Source organism: Zalophus californianus, chromosome X (assembly GCF_009762305.2).
Source record: "Zalophus californianus isolate mZalCal1 chromosome X, mZalCal1.pri.v2, whole genome shotgun sequence".
Classification (NCBI taxonomy): Eukaryota; Metazoa; Chordata; class Mammalia; order Carnivora; family Otariidae; genus Zalophus; species Zalophus californianus.
In genome coordinates this window covers 83,299,784-83,320,686 of record NC_045612.1, presented here as the reverse complement: position 1 = coordinate 83,320,686, position 20,903 = coordinate 83,299,784, and the positions used below count along the sequence as shown (strand labels likewise).

Below are 20,903 nucleotides of genomic sequence, written 5' to 3'. Positions count from 1 at the left end.
ACCCAATATTCATTCACATAATGCACACTAAAGAACGTATACCAACTAAGGGGGGAAAGTAATTTGTTTTATTTTTATTTTTTTTAAAGATTTTATTTATTTATTTGACAGAGAGAGACAGTGAGAGCAGGAACACAAGCAGGGGGAGTGGGAGAGGGAGAAGCAGGCTTCCCGCTGAGCAGGGAGCCCGATGTGGGACTTGATCCCAGGACTCTGGAATCATGACCTGAGCCGAAGGCAGACGCTTAACGACTGAGCCACCCAGGAGCCTGAAAGTAATTTGTTTTAATTTGTAGTTTTCTTTGACCAGAAAAAGAACCATTCTCCCAGGGGAAAAAAGGCTTGCTAAATTCACTAAATTTCATCACAGTTATTTGTTCTATACACGACAAACTGACAAAAGAGAGCAACATCTGCTGGAAAATATGTTGCTTCTTGGCACAGAATTGTTTTTTAACAAATCCAACTGTACCTTGTGGTTCCAAAACAACGTATCAAAGCAGAAGGGAGGATGGCTTAACCTTCTAACCTAAGCATGGATGAAAGGTATGAACAGGACAGGGCATGAGGAGTAAACATGGAAAACACACAGAACATTTTAAGTTCTCAATAACCTTCATGGCAGGACTGTTCCCCAAGCATCCATTCTTAAAAACCATACCATACTGCCCAGAATTCCAATAGTTTCAGTGAGAGAATACAAGCAAATACCCTTTCTGGGATTTTTCAACACTTTCAAACGGATGCACCAAATACAGCTTCCTACTCAAGAGCTGGATATGAACATATACTGTGTTTCTGAGATTGTTCCTACTGTCAGCACATTGAGGGCCCAAGCATTTCTAGACAAGATGTGCTGTCTCAATTGATCTCAGGTTCCTCAAAGGTCCTGATGTGAAGTGGCAACTTAATATACCATATATTCATTGTAAAGTAAGGCTCAAAAAGAGACCACACATAGCTCTGCCAAGAGATACCCATATCCCAGAGTTACTTACCATCATATGCAAGTCTCTGCAACATTCTGCAAGTCCAAAGCCATTCTCCTTTCCACCCCAGCTCTAAAAAAGGAAAAAGGCAGTGTTAAAATAGTGCTTGAAGTAGCCCTGTGTATAAAATATTTAAGAGTATGTGGCTCCTTGGAATACAGTGTTGACATTGAGAAGACATCCACTGTGAAAGTCCAACAAGGAGAGGAAGCAAACAGAAGCAAGGACTTAAGACTCAAGGTCTGCCTAAAGGCGATTTCTCCAATGAAATCAATTTCACTGTTTTGTGAGGATGCTACTGGGAAGAACATAAGCAACTATAAGCAATTATACATGCCTTCAGTCATACGTGCTGACAGGTCAGTCTTATCCCATCAGGCCTTCAGTACTATATTATGCTTTCCATGCTCTCAGCCTGTTCACCTTCCTCACTACAGTGAGGAATCACATGCTCTACAGTTCCTTTTTGATATGAACCAAGTTGCAAAGCAGAAGACTCTATATTGCCTACTCCTACTATATTCTGCCATCACAAAGTCTAAACACTCATCAAGTACTAGCCCCTAAGGTAATGGGGGAAAATGACTAAATTGTGCACTATTACTGGCCTCCGAATCCAAACCTCCAGCCATATATTCTTACTTAATAAACTCACTTGCATTTTCAACAGTGTTTGAATCATTTTTGCCTGATTCGGAATGCTCCCAAGGGTGGGGTGAACGTTTGCTGAAAACATTAAAAAGCAAATGCATTAATCCCTGCTTCCTGGGACAAGGGCAAAACAATAGACAAACTGGAAAGTTTGGGGGGAAATGGCTGGGGAGTGAGATGCTTTGGAGAATAAGGGCTTGGAAAAGTTCCACAGACTCCTGGGAAATCTAGAAGGCCACAAGTATGCCCAAGGTTAAACACATTCTCAGAAAAGACCCGAGAAGGCCCCAAGTTCCACACGCCTGGGTGATCATCAGGCTCTGTGCAAGTCACAAGTGAAGGCTAAGGCATAGTTGTAAACATCCTGGTTGAGTAGTGAAGATATGAGTATTGCCACTGAACATACACACAAAACCTGCCTGCAAAGACTGGGGGAGTATGTATTTTCTTGTTTAGGAGTTTAAAGGAAATCACTAGCCAACCACTAAGCTAAGAGCATTAATGATCACATAATTATGAAATCAGTTCAGAAAAGTCTAAAGAAACAACAACTGGGCGCCTGGGTGGCTCAGTTGGTTAAGTGACTGTCTTCGGCTCAGGTCATGATCCCAGGGTCCTGGGATCGAGTCCCACATCGGGCTTCCCTTGCTCTTTGGGGAGCCTGCTTCTCCTCCTCCCTCTGCCTGCCACTCTCCCTGCTTGTGCTCTCTGTCAAATAAAATCTTTAAAAGGTACAAACTTAAAAAAAAGTAAAATAAAGAAACAACAACAAACCATAACAATAAACCCTGGGGAAGAGTGAGAATTTGATTTCCAGAGCTGCCACATTATAATATTAAAAATGTCCATTATTCAAGAAAAAAAACTATGAGGTATACAAAGAAACAAGACACTATGAAACACACAAAGGAAAAAAAAATTACAGCAACATGAGCATGAGCAGTGATGTCAGCATCATGGCCAAATAAGACATATCTCACTGCCCCTATGCAACAATTTGGCATCCATCCATGGACAAAAGTGCCTTTGTTGGAGTTGGGGAACCTAGCCCCGTAAGCCAAAGGATGGGGGGGGGTAGTCTCACCCACCTGCGTATTGGGTAATAGACCTGCGTACTGGTCTCAGCTACAGAACCTGCAGTGGCCTATGTGAACCAGCTACAGCCACTCTGAGGAGCCCCAGGAGAACATGGTCTTCAAGAGTCACCCATGGGCAAAGCTACCATCTGTGGGATTATGACTGAACACCCCCTAAATCAGAATCCCACCCAGGCAGAACGACATAGCAGTGCCACGGGGCCTCAGATGGCCTCAGATAGCCGGTCCCCCACCGTTCCCTGCTGCGTGTCAGGACCAGGGTCCAGTGCTCAGAGCCCCTTGTCCCGGGAAATGGGGTGCGGCCGGAAAGGGGGCCGACCTCTCACCTGTCACGCAATGCACGTTCGTGGGGAACCTGGTGCTAAACCATTTGTAGACGACCTGCTTCTGGGTCAGGGTTTTGTACACAGCAGAGCAGCACCCTCACTGTGATCTATTGAAAGTCAGCCCTCGATACAAGGGTTGGTAAAAACAAACAAAAAAAGCAATCACCCATGGATGATAAAATTCAAAGGACAAATACAGTAAAAATGGTAAGAGCTAAAATAATTTGTTAATGAATATACAATTTAAAAAGAGGTAAACTGAACATTAAAAACATAAAATGAGGTTGGGGGGAGTAAAAGGGTAGAGTATTTGTGTGTGATCAAAGTTGTTATCAGCTTAAAAAAGACTTCGCTGTAAGATATTTTATGTAGGCTCATGGTAACCACAAAGCAAAAACGTAGATTAGATACAAAAAAGATAAACAGAAAGGAATCAAAGCATACTACTATGGAAAACCATCAATTCACAAAGGAAGGCAGGGAGAGAGGAAGAAAGGACAAGGAAAATATAAAACTGCCATAAAACAATAAGATGGCATCACTAAGTCCTCGCCTATCAATAATTACTCTAAATGTAGACGTATTGATTTTCCAATTAAAAGGCATGGAGTGGCTGGATAGATTAGAAAACAAGACCCAATTAAGAAATGGGCAGAAGACATGAACAGACATTTCTCCAAGGACATCCAAATGGCCAAAAGACACATGAAAAACTGCTCAACATCACTTGGCACCAGGGAAATCCAAATCAAAACCACAGATGAAATACCACCCTCATACCAGCCAGAATGGCTAAAATTAACGCATCAGGAAACGATGTTGGTGAGGATGTGGAGAAAGGGGAACCCTCCTACACTGTTGGTGGGAATGCAAGCTGGTGCAGCCACTCTAGAAAACAGTATGGAGGTTCCTCAAAAAGTTTAAAATAGAGCTACCCTATGACCCAACAATTGCACTACTGGGTATTTACCCCAAAGATACAAATGTAGTGATCCGAAAGGGTACCTGCACCCCAATGTAGAGCAGCAATGCCCATAATAGCCAAACTATGGAAAGAGCCCAGATGTCCATTGACAGATGAATGGATAAAGAAGATGTGGTATATAAATATATATATACACAATGGAATATTATGCAGCCATCAAAAAATGAAATACTACCATTTGCAACAACATGGATAGAACTAGGGGGTATTATGCTAAGTGAAATAAGTCAATCAGAGAAAGACAATTATCATATGATCTCACTGATACATGGAATTTAAGAAACAAGGCAGAGGATTACAGGGGAAGAAAGGAAAAAATGAAACGACAAAACCAGAGAAGGAGACAAACCATAAGACTCTTAATCATAGGAAACAGAGGGTTGCTAGAGGGGAGGCAGGTGGAGGGATGGGGTAACTGGGTGGTGGGACATTGGGGAGGGTATGTGTTGTAATTACACTGGGTACTATATGAGACTGATGAATTACAGACCTGTACCCCAGAAACAAATACATTATATGTTAATTAATTGAATTTAAATAAAATTTAAACAAACAAACAAGACCCAGGAGCTTACATGGACTCACTTCAGCTTTAAGGACACATGTAGACTCAAAGTGAAGGGATGGAAAAAGATATTCTATGCAATAGAAATGAAAGGAGAGCATGGGTAGCTATACTAGTATCAGACAAAATACACTCTTACTCAAAACGTGTAACAAGAGACAAAGAAGGTCATTATATAATGATAAAGGAGTTAATCCATAACAATTGTAAATTATATGCACACAATACTGGAGCACCTAAATACATTAAAAGCAAATACTAACAGATCTGAAGGGAGAAACAGATAACAATACATAATGATAGGGGATGTCAACATCCTACTTTCAACAATGGATAGATTGTCCCGACAGAATATAAGGAAATTCTGAATTTAAACTATACTTTTTAAAGTTTTTATTTAAATTCCAGTTAATATACAGTGTGATATTAGTTTCAGGTGTACAATATAGTGATTCAACACTTCCACTGAACACCCGGTGCTCATCACAAGTGTACTCCTTAATCCCCATCACCTATTTAACCCATCCCCCCATGACCTCCCCCTTGGTAACATCAGTTTGTTCTCTATAGATAAGAGTGTATTTCTTGGTTTGCCTATCTTTTCCCTTTATTTGTTTTGTTTCTTAAATTCCACATAAGTGAAATCATATGGTACTTGTCTTTCTCTGACTTATTTTGCTTAGCATACTTTCTAGCTCCATCCATATTGTTGCAAATGGCAACCTACCAGGAATATACAGATCATTTCACTGAACAGAATACACACCCTTCTCAAATGTACATAAAACATTCTCCCGCCTAGATTACATAGTAAGTTACAAAACAAGTCTTAGCAAATTTAAGAGACTGAAATTATACCAAGTATCTTTCCTAACCACAATGGTATAAAACTAGAAATCAATAATAGGAGGAAAACTGGAAAATTCACAATATGTGGAAACTAAACAATACACTCCTGAAGAACCAATGAATAAAAAAAAAAAAAAGAAATCAAAAGGGAAATTTAAAAATATCAGGACAAAAGACAATGGAAACACAACATATCAAAACTTATGGGATGTACCAAAAGTAGTTCTGAGAAGTTTATAGGGATAAATGACTATGGTAAGAAACAAGAAAGATCTCGGGGCGCCTGGGTGGCTCAGTCGGTTAAGCGGTTGCCTTCGGCTCAGGTCATGATCCCAGGGTCCTGGGATCGAGTCCCACATCGGGCTCCTTGCTCAGCGGAGAGCCTGCTTCTCCCTCTCCCTCTGCCTGCCTGCCTGCCGCTCCCCCACTTGTGCTCTATCTCCCTCTCTCTGTGTCAAATAAATAAATAAAATCTTAAAAAAAAAAAAAAAAAAGAAATCTCGAATACAAAACCTAACTTTATAACTCAAGGATACAAAAGAACAAACGAATCCCAAAATTAGTAGAAGGAAGGAAATAACAAGGATCACAGCAGAAATAAATGAAATAGAGACCAAAAAAAAAAAAAAAAAAGAAAAGCTCAATAGAAGTAAAAGTGGGTTTTTTGGAAAAGATGAACTAAATAGATGAAATTTTAGCTAGAAATGAGGAGACATTACAAATGACATCACAGAGATATAAAGGATTAAGAGACTACCTGTGATTTCACTTATACGTGGAATTTAAGAAACAAAACAAAGAAAAAAAGGAGAGAGAGACAAACCAAGAAACAGACTCTTCAGTATAGAGAACAAACTGATGGTTACTGATGGGGAGGTGGGGAGGGAGATGGGTGAAATGGGTGGTGGGGTTTAAGAATACACTTATGATGAGCACTGAGTAATGTAAAGAATTGTTGAATCACTATACTGCATTCCTAAAACTAATATAACACTGTATGTTAACTATAGTGGAATTTAAATTAAAAAAAATAATAAAAAGGAAACTACATATGAACAAATTACCAACATATTGGATGACATAGAAGAATTGGATAAATTCCTACAATATCAATAGTGGATAATGAAGAAATAGAAAATCTGAACAGACCAATAATGAGTAAGAAGATTAAATCAGTAATCAAAACATACCCAATACAGGAAAATATGCATAGGACCAAATGGTTTTCCTGGCACATTCACCAAACATTTAAAGAATTAACACCAATCCTTCTCAAATTCTTACCAAAAAGTTGAAGAGGCCAGACTTCCAAACTCAACATATTAAGAGGCCAAAATTACCCTGATAGCAAAGCCAGATAAGGACACCACAAGAAAACTACAGGCCATCGTCCCTGATAAATGAAGATGCAAAAACTATCATCAAAATACTAGCAAACCAAACTGAAACAGCACATTAAAATGATCATACACAGGGCGCCTGGGTGGCTCAGTTGGTTAAGCGACTGCCTTCGGCTCAGGTCATGATCCTGGAGTCCCGGGATCGAGTCCTGCATCGGGCTCCCTGCTCAGCAGGGAGTCTGCTTCTCCCTCTGACCCTCTTCCCTCTCGTGCTATCTCTCATTCTCTCTCAAATAAATAAATAAAATCTTTAAAAAAAAAATAAAATGATCATACACAATTAACAAGTGGGATTAATCCTTGGGATGCAATCATTGTTCAACATATACAAGCCAATAAATATGATATACCACATTAACAGAGTTAAAGACAAAAATCATATGATGTCAACAGATGCTGAAAAAACATTTGACAAAAAGTCAATACCCTTTCATGATAAAAACTCAAAAATGAGGTATAGTAGGAAAAACAGCTCAACGTTTTAATAAAGGCCATATGTGACAAGTCCATCTCTAACATCATACTCAAATGGTGAAAAGACGAAAGCTCTAAGGGTACCCACTCTTAATACTCCTATTCAATATAATACTGGAAGTCCTAGCCAGAACAATTAGGCAAGAAAAAAAAAAGGCATCCACTTAAGAAAGAAGTAAAACTGTCTTCATTTACAAATGATATGATCTTATGTACTAAAAAAAAAAAAACCCTAAAAACCCCACCAAAAAACTGTTAGAACTAAATCAGTCACATTTCTATACATTAACAATAAACTACATGAAAAAGAAATTAAGAAAACAATCCTGGGGCGCCTGAGTGGCTCCGCTGGTTAAACGTCCAGCTCTTAATTTCAGCTCAGGTCATGATCTCAGGGTTGTGAGATTGAGCCCTAGGGCGGCTCCATGCTGGGTGTGTAGCCGGCTTAGGATTCTCTCTCTCCCTCTCCCTCTGCCCCTCCCCACCCTTCCTGCTCTCTCTCAAAAAAAGTTAAAAAAAGAAAACAATCCCATTTATAGTAGCACCAGAAACAGTAAAATACTTAGAGATAAATTTAACCAAGGTGAAAGACCTGTACACTGAAAACTATAAAACACTGATGAAAGAAATTAAAGACACAAATGGAGGGGCGCCTGGGTGGCTCAGTTGGTTAAGTGACTGCCTTCAGCTCAGGTCATGATCCTGGAGTCCCGGGATCGAGTCCCACATCGGGCTCCCTGCTCGGCGGGGAGTCTGCTTCTCCCTCTGACCCTCTTCCCTCTCGTGCTCTCTCTCTCTCATTCTCTCTCAAAAAAAAAAAAAAAAAAAAGACACAAATGGAAAGATATCCTGTGTTGATGAATCACAAGAATATTGTTAAAATGTCCATAGAATCCAAGGGCCATCTACAGATTCATGTAATTGCTATTTAAAATTCCAATGGCATTTTTTTCAGAGAAATAGGAAAAAAAATCCTCAAATTTATATGGAACCACAAAAGACCCCAAACAGCTTACGCAATCCTGAGAAGGAACAGCAAAGCTAGAGGTATCACTTCCTGATTTCAAACATTACAAAGCTAGAGTAATAAAAACAGTATGGTATTGACATAAACACAGACAAATACACCAACAGAACAGAATCAAGAACCCAGAAATAAACGCTCACATGTATGGTCAACTAATATTTGAAAGGGAGCCAAGAATAATCAATGGGGAAAGCAGACTCTTTGATAAATGGTGCTGGGAAGACTGGGTAACAAAATGCAGAAAAATGAAAATGGACTTTCTTTTACCACTCAAAAAATTGAACTTGAAATGGATTAAAGACTTCAACATGAGACTGGAAACTGTAAAACTACTAAAAGAAAACAGTAAAAGCTCCTTGACACTGGTCTTGGTATTTTTGGATACCAAAAGTACAAGCAACAATGGCAAAAAGAAGTGAGAGAACAGTAAAAGAATTCCTACAACTCAGTAAGACACACAAAAAATGATTTAAAAAAAGGGCAGAGGAGTTAAGTAGACATTTTCCCAAAGAAGACATATAAATGGCCAACAGGTATATGAAAGTGTTCAGTATCACTCATCATCAGGGAAATGCAAATCATAACCACAATGAGATATTGCCTCATACCTGTTAGGATCTAGACTATTATCAAAAAGACAAGAGATAACAAGTACTGGCTAAGATTTGGAGAAAAGGAGACCCTTGTGCACTGTTGGTGGGGATGTAAATTGGTATAGCTACTATGGAAAAATGCTATCCTCAAAAAATTAAAACTAGAACTACTATACGATCCAGCAATCCCAACTCTGGGTATATATCCAAAGGAAATGATATCAGGACATCAAAGAGATATCTGCCCTTTCCTATTAACTGCAACATTATTCACACTAGACAACATGTGGTGACAAACTAAGTGTTCATCTATGGATGGATGGATGAAGAAGATGATACACACACACGTATTATTTAGCCATGAGAAAGAAGGAATTCCAGCCTTTACTGACAACATGGATGGACCTTGAGGGTATTCTAATTGAAATAAGTCAGGTCAGATAGAGAAAGACAATTACTATATCATATCACTTATACGTGGAATTTAAAAAAGCTGAACTCACAGAAACAGAATGGTGGTTGCCAGGGGCTAGGGCTTGGGGGAAATAGGAAGATGTTGGTCAAAGGGTACAAACTTTCAGTTATATGATAAGATCTAGGGATCTAATATACAACATGGTGACTACAGTTAACAATATTGTATTATATACTTATCAGTTGCTCAGAGTAAATATTAAATGTTCTCACCACAAAAAAGGAATGATAACTATGTGAGGTGATAATCCTAGTGTGGTAATCACTTTGTAATATGTTAAGTGTATCAAATCAACATCTTGTAAACCTTAAATTTACACGTTATATATCAATTATATCTCAATAAAGCTTGAAAAAAAATAGAAACTATTCCTAAATCCAGATATTGGACTTAACAGGCAAAGACTTTTAAATCACTGATTTTAGATATGCTCAAAGGGCTAAAGGAAATCATACACAAAGAACTAAGGGAAACCATGAGAATGGTTTCATCAAATATCAACAAAGAGATTATAAAAAAGGAAGCAAATAGAAAATACAGCTCTGTAAAGCACAGTAACAGAAATGAAAATATTCACTTTTTGAGTGTTTCAACAGAGGATATAAGCAGGGAGAAGAATCAATCAACTAATGTAATTAAATATATAGAACATCAGATGGTAATATGTGCTATAAAGAAAAATAAAGGCAAAAAGGGTGACAAGGAGTAGACAATGTTCTAATTTTAAAACAGGATGTTAGGGAAGACCTTACAGAGATAGTGGTACTTAAGACTTAAAGATGAGGGCGCAAGCCATAGAGACAACTGGGAACACAGCTGTGTAGAGGTCCTGCAGGAAGAGTGTACCTAGCACTGTCCAGGAAAGGAAAGGAGCCAGGTACATGGAATAGGCTAAGCCTAGGGGAACAAATGGGAGGAGAGGTCAGAAGTTTGATATTGTACACATTACAACTATTAGATATCCAGCAGAGATTTTTGAGGCAGTAATTATATAAGAAAGCCCAGGGTGGAGCCCTGAGCCACTCTAACACTAAGAGGCTGAGCACAGGAGGAGGTAGTAGCCAAGAAGACATGGAAGGGCAGTTCTGGAAACTCAGGAGGACCAGGAGGTGGTTTAGAAGCCAAGACTATGGTCTAGTCTTTAAAAATTAATTTTCTTTTTTCCTAAAAAGTATTAAAGCAAATTTAACTTTATTATTTTTTAAATCTTTAAGTCAACACATTTATTCATTTTTATTTTAATTCCAGTATAGTTAACATACAGTATTAAATTATTTTCAGGTGTACAGTACAGTGATTCAACAATTCCATATATTATTCTCTTCTTATCAAGAAGTGTACTCTTAATCCCCTTCACCTACTTCACCCACCTCCCCCACCTCCCCTCAGGCAATCATCTGTTTGGTTTTTGGTTTGTCTTTTCCCCTTTGTTCATTTGTTCCTTAAATTCCACACGAGTGAATTCATATGGTATTTGTTTCTCTGACTTATTTCGCTTAGCATTACACTCTCTAGGTCCATCCATGTTGATGCAAATGGCAAGATTTCATTCTTTTTATGGCTGAATATTATTCCATTCTTTATCCATTCATCTATCGATGGACAGGTGCTGTAGTCTGGCTACTGTAAATAATGCTACAATTAACATGGTGCATATATCCTTTCGAATTTGTGTTTTTGTATTCTTTGGGTAAATACCCAGTTATATGATTACTGGATCACGTGGTAGTTCTATTTTAAAAATTACATTTTCCAAAGAAATATTTAATGCTGCGGGAAGATATCATGGGTTATGTGGAGGGAAAAGCAGCATATGAAACACAATGCTATCAGTTATTTTTTGTACATGATGGTGACTGAAGACTTACTTCTTTACAATTTTAGGTACTTTCTTACTTTCAACACTAAACATGTATTACTTTCGTAAAAAATCTGAGACAAGTATATTTTCAAGTAAATATTGGAAGGTGAAAAAAATCAACAAATCTGAAGCTAGGTTAATTGAGATCACCCAGCTGAAGAGTAGAAAGAAGGAAAATTAAAAGTAAGTCTAAGAGATAATGTGGGACACTCCATCAAGTGTACCAACATATGCATAATCAGAGTCCCAGAAAGAGGGGAGAAAGGGGAACAGAGAAATGATTTATAGAAATTGCCAAAATCATCTCCAATTTGACCGAAGACATGATCTACAAATCTATTTCAAGGGAATCTTGAAGCAGCAAGAGCAAGGGAACTTGTTATGTACAAGCGATCCACAATAAGATCAATAGCTGATTTTTCATCAGAAACCATGGAGGTCAGAGTACAGTGGGAAGACATATTCAAAGTGCTAGAAGAAAAGAATCGCCAATCAAAAATTCTGGATCTGACGTAATTATCCTTCAAAAATGTAGGAGACGGGGCATCTGCCTTCGGCTCAGGTCATGATCCCAGAGTCATGGGATCGAGCCCCACATCAGGCTCCCTGCTCAGCGGGAAGCCTGCTTCTCCCTCTCCCACTCCCCCTGCTTGTGTTCCCCCTCTCTGTGTCTCTCTCTGTCAAATAAAGTCTTTAAAAAAAAAAATGTAGGTGAAATTAAGAATTCCCAGATAAAAGCTGAGGGACCTTATTGCTGGTACACATGATTCAAAAAATGTTAACTGGAGTCCTTCAGGTTGAAATGAAAGGGCACAAGACAGTAACTTGACTCCATATGAAGAAATAAAAAAACACCAGTAATGTAGCTACACAGGTAAATTATAGAAGTCAGTATTAATATATTTTTAGTTTTATAACCCCTCGTTTTCTGTGTTTTATTTAAAAGACAACCATATAAAACAGTAACTATACATCTATACTGATGGGCACACAATGTATAAAGATGTAATTTGTGGCAACAACACAAAATGGGGGGAACAGAGCTATATAGGAGCAAAGTTTTTATGTACTATTAAAACTAAGTATTAATTCAAACTAACTCTTCATTACTCAAGCGTTAATCTAATCCAAAGGGCAAATGTTTATAACTAGACAAAAGATAAACAAGGAAATAGAAGAACATTAAATCAACTAGACCTAACAGATAAATATGCATAACAATCCACCCAACAGCAGAATACACATTCTTCTAATGTACGTATAAAACATTCTCCCAGATAGACCATATGTTAGGCCACAAACTTCAAGAAATTTAAAAAGAATAAAATCATACAAAGTTATCTTCTCCAAGACAATGGAAAGAAATTAGAAATCCAAAACAGAAGGAAATCTGGAAAATTCACAAATATGTAAAATTAAACAACACACTCCTAACAACCAATGGGTAAAAGAAGAAATCACAACAGAAATTAGAAAAATTCCCCAAGATGAATGAAAATAAAAATATGACATACTAAAACTTATAGGATTCGCTGAAAGCAGTGCTTACAGGGAAATTCACAGCTTAATTATCTACCTTTAAAAAAAGAAAGATCTAAAATCAGTAACCTAACTTTCTACCTTAAGGAACTAAGGAAAAAAGAGCAAACCAGACCCAAAGCAAACAGAAAGAAGGAAATGGCAAAAATTAGAGCAGAGATAAATGAAACAGAAAATAGAGATATAATCAAGTAAACCAAATTTGGTTCTTTGAAAAAAAAAAATCAACAAAAACAGACATGCCTTTACCTAGACTGACCCCCCCCCCAAAAAAAGGTATATTCTCGCTTTCTCTTGCTCTTTTTCAAATGTACATAATAGACAGGAGGAACCAGTGAAAAGGGAAAGATTTAAGGCAGCTGGCTATTATGTTCATCTTCAACAGCTGGAACAAGCTACTCAATTTTTTTGACTTTTATCTCAAAATTGAGCTTAGGTATAAAATTGGGAAAATGATGCTTACAGCATCTTTTTGATGATTAAATGAGACAAGAATGTGTAAATTACAAGGTCCAACATTCATTAAAAACTTAATAAAAGCATGTTACTAAATATTGATGCATTAAAGATATTCACTGTGGCATTATTTACAATAGAAAAAATACTGAAAAATAACCCAAACGATGAGAAATGTTCTGTAAATGGAGATGGTATGATGGCATAACTTCAGAGTATTTAAAATATTCACTCACAAAAGGTATGAAGCCATTATTTTAATATCAATTTCTTCTTTGATGGTATTTGGTTTCATTCCCCAAATGACTGCCCACCCCAAACAACGTAAGAACATGTAGTTATACTTTCTTTGAATGCTTTTAGCTTCATGCTTTCAACACTCAACTTTTTAATACATCTTAATTTTACTCTGATGAGGTAGAATCTACTTTAATTGCCCCAGTTAGCCAGTTCTTATATTATTTATTGAATAATTCCTTTTTCTGCTAATGTGAAATGTTGTCCTTATTACAAATTCAACTCCTACATGTTGGATCTGTTTGTGTAAATGTTCAACTAAATTCCACTGTTACTACCATGCTACTTTAACTCCTACAGCTTTATTTAAAAAGTTTAATACCCAATAAGAAAAATACTTCCTCATTACATTTTCTATTTTCTTGGCTATTCCCAGGACTTCTGGTGAAGAAACATGGAATTTGCTGATAACCATGAGGATAAAGGGTACAAACATTTGATGCCACATAGAAGAGACCAACGATGAGACTGAGGATCAAACCAAGGATCTGAACCTGCAAGGCAGAATAAGCTTGAAAAGCTGTACACCTTCACAACTGTTCCTTTTGTTTCTTCTGTTGTCACAGCTAATTGTTTTAGCATACTTCTATTATCTGTGTCACCAGAAAAATCTTTCCATCTTTTGTAATCTGATAAAAATAGAGCACCAATGACTAGAGAGGTGTGCTAAGCTGGAATCCTTAAAAAACCATGTGCCAAACCAAACCTGATCCGTGAAAGTCTGTGATACTATGACATTTATGATACTACCATTACACTAAACACAAAGAAACATTTCTTACAAAATTATGCAAAGTTAACTGGGGAAAACACTAATGCTAGTACATTAAAATCATAAAATTATATAGACCATGTGTTCAGTCATGTAAAGAAATATGCATAAAAGACTAAGAAAATCTACCAAAATGCTAAGAATAGACACATGGTCATGATAAATTATCTTCTGTACATTTCTAAATTTTTTAAAATACTGAGCACATATTTTTATTATGAAGAAAAGTTCTTTTGCAGCCAACAAGGTAAATCTATGGAATGTTTGAGATTCTAGGTTTTATTAAGACTACTCAGAATAACTAGTTCTTTGTCCTTTTTATTATGCACATATATCTGCTTTCTCAACTACTATGTAAGCTTTATAAAGAGAAGAACATGTTTTATACTACATCCAGCACAAGGTTGGTCATATACTTCTTTAAATGGTATCAACTGGAAGGTTTGGGTGTGGATTCAAGAGCTGCATCTCTGACTGACACATCCAGGTTTGGAATAAAAACCAAGCTATATAGCAACCCCTAACATCTAAGACAGTAACAGCAAATAATACATTTTACACTTCATCAGAGGCTAAAAGCCCAAAGGCTTTTCCCAAAAATAACATAACTTCTGAATCTCACTATCCTCACCTACCTTGCAGTGTTACCATGATTCTAGCAATTAAGCAGACACCCAAAAAATATTTTATCAACCATGCCACAGAGGCAATATTTGACACCACCCACCTCACTAGATGGGATTTGCTAAAGAGTAAGTATTCAGACATCAGGAAAAAGGCTTGATGTTCTTTGACATGGAACTGTAAGAATTCAGTAAGATTTTGTAACTTTACATAATAGGATAGACTAGACCAGTGGTTTATAAAGTGTGGTCCCTGGACCAGCAGCCTTAGTATCACCTAGAAATTTGTTAACAATGTACATTATTGGGGCACCTGGGTGGCTCAGTTGGTTAAACGTTTGCCTTCGGCTCAGGTCCTGATCCCGGGGTCCTGGGATTGAGGCCCACGTTGGGCTCCCTGCTCAGCAGGGAGTCAGCTTCTCCCTCTCCCTGCCCACTGCTTGTGTTCACTCGCTCTCTCTCTCAAATAAATAAATCAAATCTTAAAAAAAAAAACAAAACAACCAACAACAATGCACATTATCCAGCCTTGTCCCAGGCCTACTGAATCAGAAACGGGAGGGGGAATGAGATAAAGGTGTGTGAACAGGGGAGGGAGACCAATAATAAAATTACTCTGATACATGCTCAAGTTTGAGAACCAGTGTGCTAGACCTTCACAAAACCAACTGGCTCAAAATGGATGAAAGACCTAAATATGAGACAGGAATCCATCAAAATCCTAGAGGAGAATACAGGCAGCAACCTCTTTGACTTCGGCGACAGCAACTTCTTGTTAGACACATCTCCAAAGGCAAGGGAAACAAAAGCAAAAAAGAACTACTGGGATAAAAAGCTTTGCACAGCAAAGGAAACAATCAACAAAACTAAAAGGCAACCTATGGAACGGGAGAAGATATTCACAAATGACATATTTGATAAAGGGCTAGTATCCAAAATCTATAAAGAACTTATCAAACTCAGGGCACTTGAGCGGCTCAGTCGGTTAAGCGTCTGCCTAAGGCTCAGGTCATAATCCCAGGGTCTTGGGATTGAGCCCTGCATCAGATTCCCTGCTTAGCTGCTTCACCCTCTCCCTCTGCCCCTCCCCTCTTTGTGCTCTTTCTCTCAAATAAATAAAATCTTAAATTTTTTTTTATTTTTAAAGATTTTATTTATTTGACAGAGAGAAAGAGCACAAGCAGGGGGAGCAGCAGACAGAGGGAGAGGGAGAAGCAGGCTCCCCACTGAGCTGGATGTGGGGCTCGATCCTACGACCCTGGGATCATGACCTGAGCCGAAGGCAGATGCTTAACCGACTGAGCCACCCAGGCACCCCAAATAAATAAAATCTTAAAAAAAAACTTATCAGACTTAGGGTGCCTGGGTGGCTCAGTTGGTTAGGCAACTGCCTTCGGCTCAGGTTATGATCCTGGAGTCCCAGGATCGAGTCCCGTATCAGGCTCCCTGCTCAGCGGGGAGTCTGCCTCTCCTTCTGACCCTCCCCCCCATATGCTCTCTCTCTCAAATAAATAAATAAAATCTTAAAAAAAAAACCTTATCAGACTCAACATCCAAAGAACAAAAAATCTAATCAAGAAATGGACAGAAGACATGAACAGACATTTCTCCAAAGACAACATAAAATAGCTAACAGACACATAAAGAAATGCTCAACATCACGGAAATACAAATCAAAACCACTATGAGATACCACCTCGCACCTGTCAGAATGGCTCAAATGAACAACTTAGGAAACAAGAGATGTTGGCAAGGATGCGGAGAAAGGGGAACCCTCTTACACTGTTGGTGGGAATACAAATTGGTGTAGCCACTCTGGAAAACAGTATGGAGGTTCCTCAAGACATTAAAAATAGAGCTACCCTCCCATCCAGCAATTGCACTACTAGGTATTTACCCAAAGGAAACAAATGTGATCTGGAGGGGCATCTGCACCCCAATGTTTATAGCAGCAATGTCTACAATAGCCAAACTATGGAAAGAGTCCAGATGTCCATCAACAGATGAATGGGTAAAGAAGTTGTGGTACATATACATACTGGAATATTACTCAGCCATTTAAAAAGAATGAAATATTGCCATTTGCAAGATGTGGATGGAACTAGAGGGTATTATGCTAAGCGAAATAAGTCAGTCACAGAAAGACAAACACCATATGATTTCACTCATATGTGGAATTCAAGAAACAAAACAGATGAACGTAGGGGAAGGGAAGGAAAAATAAAATAAGATAAAAACAGAGAGGGAGGCAAACCATAAGAGACTCTTAACTATAGTAAACAAACAGGGCTGCTGGAGGGGAGGTGGGTGGTGGGATGGGGTAATTGGGTGATCGGCATTAAGGAGGGCACTTGAAGCACTGGGTGTTATATGCAACTGATGAATCACTAAATTCTACCTCTGAAACTAACAATACACTTGATGTTAACTAAAAATTCAATTTAGGGCCCCTGGGTGGCTCAGGTTGGTTAAAAAATAATAAAACAACAACAACAACAAACTGGCTTTTAACAATTCAATAAGTCTTGGAGAACTTTCTCTACATTTGCAGTTAACTAACCACTATTCATATTCACAACTGGCCCACATCACTGGGTTAAGGGAGTCACTAAAAAACTATCATGAGAAAAGATACACATACAAAGGCATTTTTCATAAAGATCAAAACATGATGTTCAACATTTTTTCTAGAAGCCATTTACCTTTTTTTGAACCATTTCTGAAAATACGTACATAAACACAATAAAAACATCACAAAGATTTGGGGGAAAATACTTTAAACAGAGACAAAGGACTAATATCTCCAACAGGGCTTTTATACAAAAACACTAAACCAAGAGAAAAATGGGCAAATGAACAGACAATCCACAAGAGCAAATCCTAATAACCAAACATGAAAAGGTGCTCAAATTCACTATCCATCAGGTAAGGGCCAATTAAAGTAACATGGAGATTACTGGGATTCTTACACAGAATCAAAATTATCAGTAAGTAAGGGCATATATATAAGATTGCTTAATGTAGCAATCATTGTTCATAATAGGAAAAAAAAGAATATGCATTAATAGGGAAACAGTTGAATAAATTATGGAACATTCAAACTATGGAATATTATGTAGCCATTAAAAGAATGACATAGTTACACAAGTGATTTAGTGAATTTTTAACAAACCATTAAATAAGAAAACTGAGATGATGGGTGCCTGGGTGGCTCAGCTGGTTAAGTGACTGCCTTTGGCTCAGGTCATGATCCTGGAGTCCCAAGATAGAGTCCCGCATCGGGCTCCCTGCTCAGCAAGGAGTCTGTTTCTCCCTCTGACCCTCCCCACCTCATGTGCGCTTTCTCTCTCTCTCAAGTAAATAAATAAAATCTTAAAAAAAAAAAGGAAAACTGAGATGCAAAAATGTCCTGCCTCTGTAATCCAAAGACAAAAATACCCTAAACATGTCAATATAATATAAAGATAAAAATACATACACAAGGATACACTTTAGGTTGTAGGAAGATGACCAAGAGAAAAAAAGACTACACCAAAAAACCCCCAAACATGTGGCAATATGTATTTATGCAAAATAATGCATATATAGTAAATATAAAAGGGACTTATCATGTAGTTTATGTGCTGACAACCATGTTCAATGATAGTTTCCATTTATTATGTGCTTTCAACGTGATCAGCACTAAACCTAGGAATTTTATGACTCATTTAGTTTACACCTAAAAACTATGAGGTAGATACCATAATCCCCAATTTACAGATATATAAACTGAGATTAATTTGATCTGTTGACAGAATTAGATCCTTCTAAACCCAAGTTCTTAACCACATGCAAGTGAATACATGTAGTTGTTGCACAGGGCATGGATGACAAAAAGAATTCAGATTCAGGAAGCAGTCTAAAAAATGAAGAGACATGAACCAAAATGTCTGTTGAAGACCACTGTTATAAGAACTGTCACATTTCAAAAGAAGATATAGGAGAAAGCAACCCATGTCAAGTTACATTTTTGAGAAAAATTAAGTTTTTAAAATTTTAATGTCTGAGTAGTTACTACTACCAAATACCTAGCATATATGTCTTACCCCTTGAAAACCTTAAGATGCTCTTATTTGTAATAACAAAGCATCAAGCACAAAAGCTGCAATGTATTGCACCCATCAAGACTGTAAATTGTCTGGTACTTAAAAGTCAACCTTCCATCTACAGTCTTTATGTTAGCCCAATTCAGAGGAAAAAGGGAGCACAAGTGTCATACAAGGTAAAAGGAGTCCAAAACACTTTCTATGGTTTTAGTTACCCACAGTCAACAGCAGTCTGAAAGATGATCCTCCTGACATATTGTCAGATGGTCAACAGCAGACCAAGGCTGTATCATGATGACTACATCACAATGCCTAGTCATTCACCTCACTTCATCACGTAGGCATTTTATCCTATCATCATAAGATGAAAAGTGAATGCAGTACAATAAATTATTTTCAGAGAAACCATATTCATGTAACTCTTGTTACAGTATATTTTTATAACTGTTCTATTATCAGTTATTATTGTTAATCTCTTACTGTGACTAATTTACAAACTAAACTTTATCATAGGTTTGTGTAGGAAAGAACATAGTATGTATGGGGTTCAGTACAATTTATGGTTTCAGGCATCCACTGGGGGTCTTGGAATGTATCCCCTGCAGATAAGGTAGGGGGAAACTACTGTAACTGCAATCATTTAAGCAATCCTTCCTGGTGATAGAATGATCCAAGGGAAGAAAAGAACATGATAATCCCAAACTACACAAAAACTACAGCAAAAAAATTCCACACTTTGCATGTTTGCCATGTAAAAGTATAGAATGCATTTTAACTTTTACTTTCTAAATGGTCAGAACATTTAACTTAATAAAGTATGAAGTGTTAGTTTGACAGATAATCAAATAACCTCAAAGTGGGGTGCTATGATCCGACAAAGTATTAATTCTGATAGGTGCTGTTATGGCTCTACACAAAACACCAAATTAACTAGAGCACTCTTCTTCCATCTCTAAATGTAAACCTTGTTCTGAAATCTGAAAACCATTCAATATGGCTGGAAAGGGTATGGCTTGTATAAGCAAATAGATCAGGTTTCAAACCCCAAATCACTGCCTGATTATGGGAATTTTAAGCAAATCACTTCACCTTGCTTAATATCATACTCTTCATCTGTAAAATGAGGGTAAGAATTCCTATTCTCAGAGTATTAAGGGGATTACATATAGTAGGTATTAAATCAGGTAACAATTATAGCACAAACAATGGAATCTTATAGTCATTAAAAATACATCTACAAAGTCATTACAAATTCTCACATTTAATTATAAAATATATAATACATTATAACTAAAACATTTAAAGTAGAGAATATAAAAAGTGAAACTCACCCATCATCTTTTCCAATTCAATTCTCTAAGCTTACAATTAAGGTATGTAACTTTCTGCACTTTTATGCCTTATTAAATATGTTCCAAATTTTTTCCCAATGGTGCAGTGAGAATACTTAAGCATAATTTTTGTGCACACTTGAATATGTTTTTAACATAATTTCCTTAAATTAGAACTACTGGATGAAATAAAATGTATGCATTTTAAAATTAAAGGTGTGGCCAAATAACCCTACAGAAGGGCATTTTTACACCAACAGTTTATAAGTACCTGTTTCCCTATAACCTAGCCAATTGTAGATAGTATTGACAATCTAATGGTAAAAAATGATCTCACATAATGTACATTTCCCCATTATTCCTAGTGTAATCTTTTCATGTTTTCTTGACCAAGTTTAAAAATTATTTCATATTCCTTTATGAATTATCTGTCCATATACTTTTGCATGTTTTCCTAATGTTATTTACATTTTTAAGGATTTGTAAAAGCTGTTTACATAACGTGTTA

The 20,903-nt window shown here is 37.3% G+C and overlaps 1 protein-coding gene across 12 annotated transcripts in view; it reads right to left on the bottom strand.

Moving 5' to 3' along the window:
- HUWE1 (HECT, UBA and WWE domain containing E3 ubiquitin protein ligase 1) overlaps positions 1-20,903 on the bottom strand; it is a 162,969-nt gene that overhangs the window by 98,814 nt on the left and 43,252 nt on the right. For all 12 annotated transcript variants that reach the window (XM_027609586.1, XM_027609589.1, XM_027609595.2 and 9 more), the window contains one exon: positions 999-1,061. In XM_027609586.1, coding sequence (XP_027465387.1) covers positions 999-1,061 — 63 coding nt within the window. The remainder of the gene's footprint in view (positions 1-998; positions 1,062-20,903) is intronic.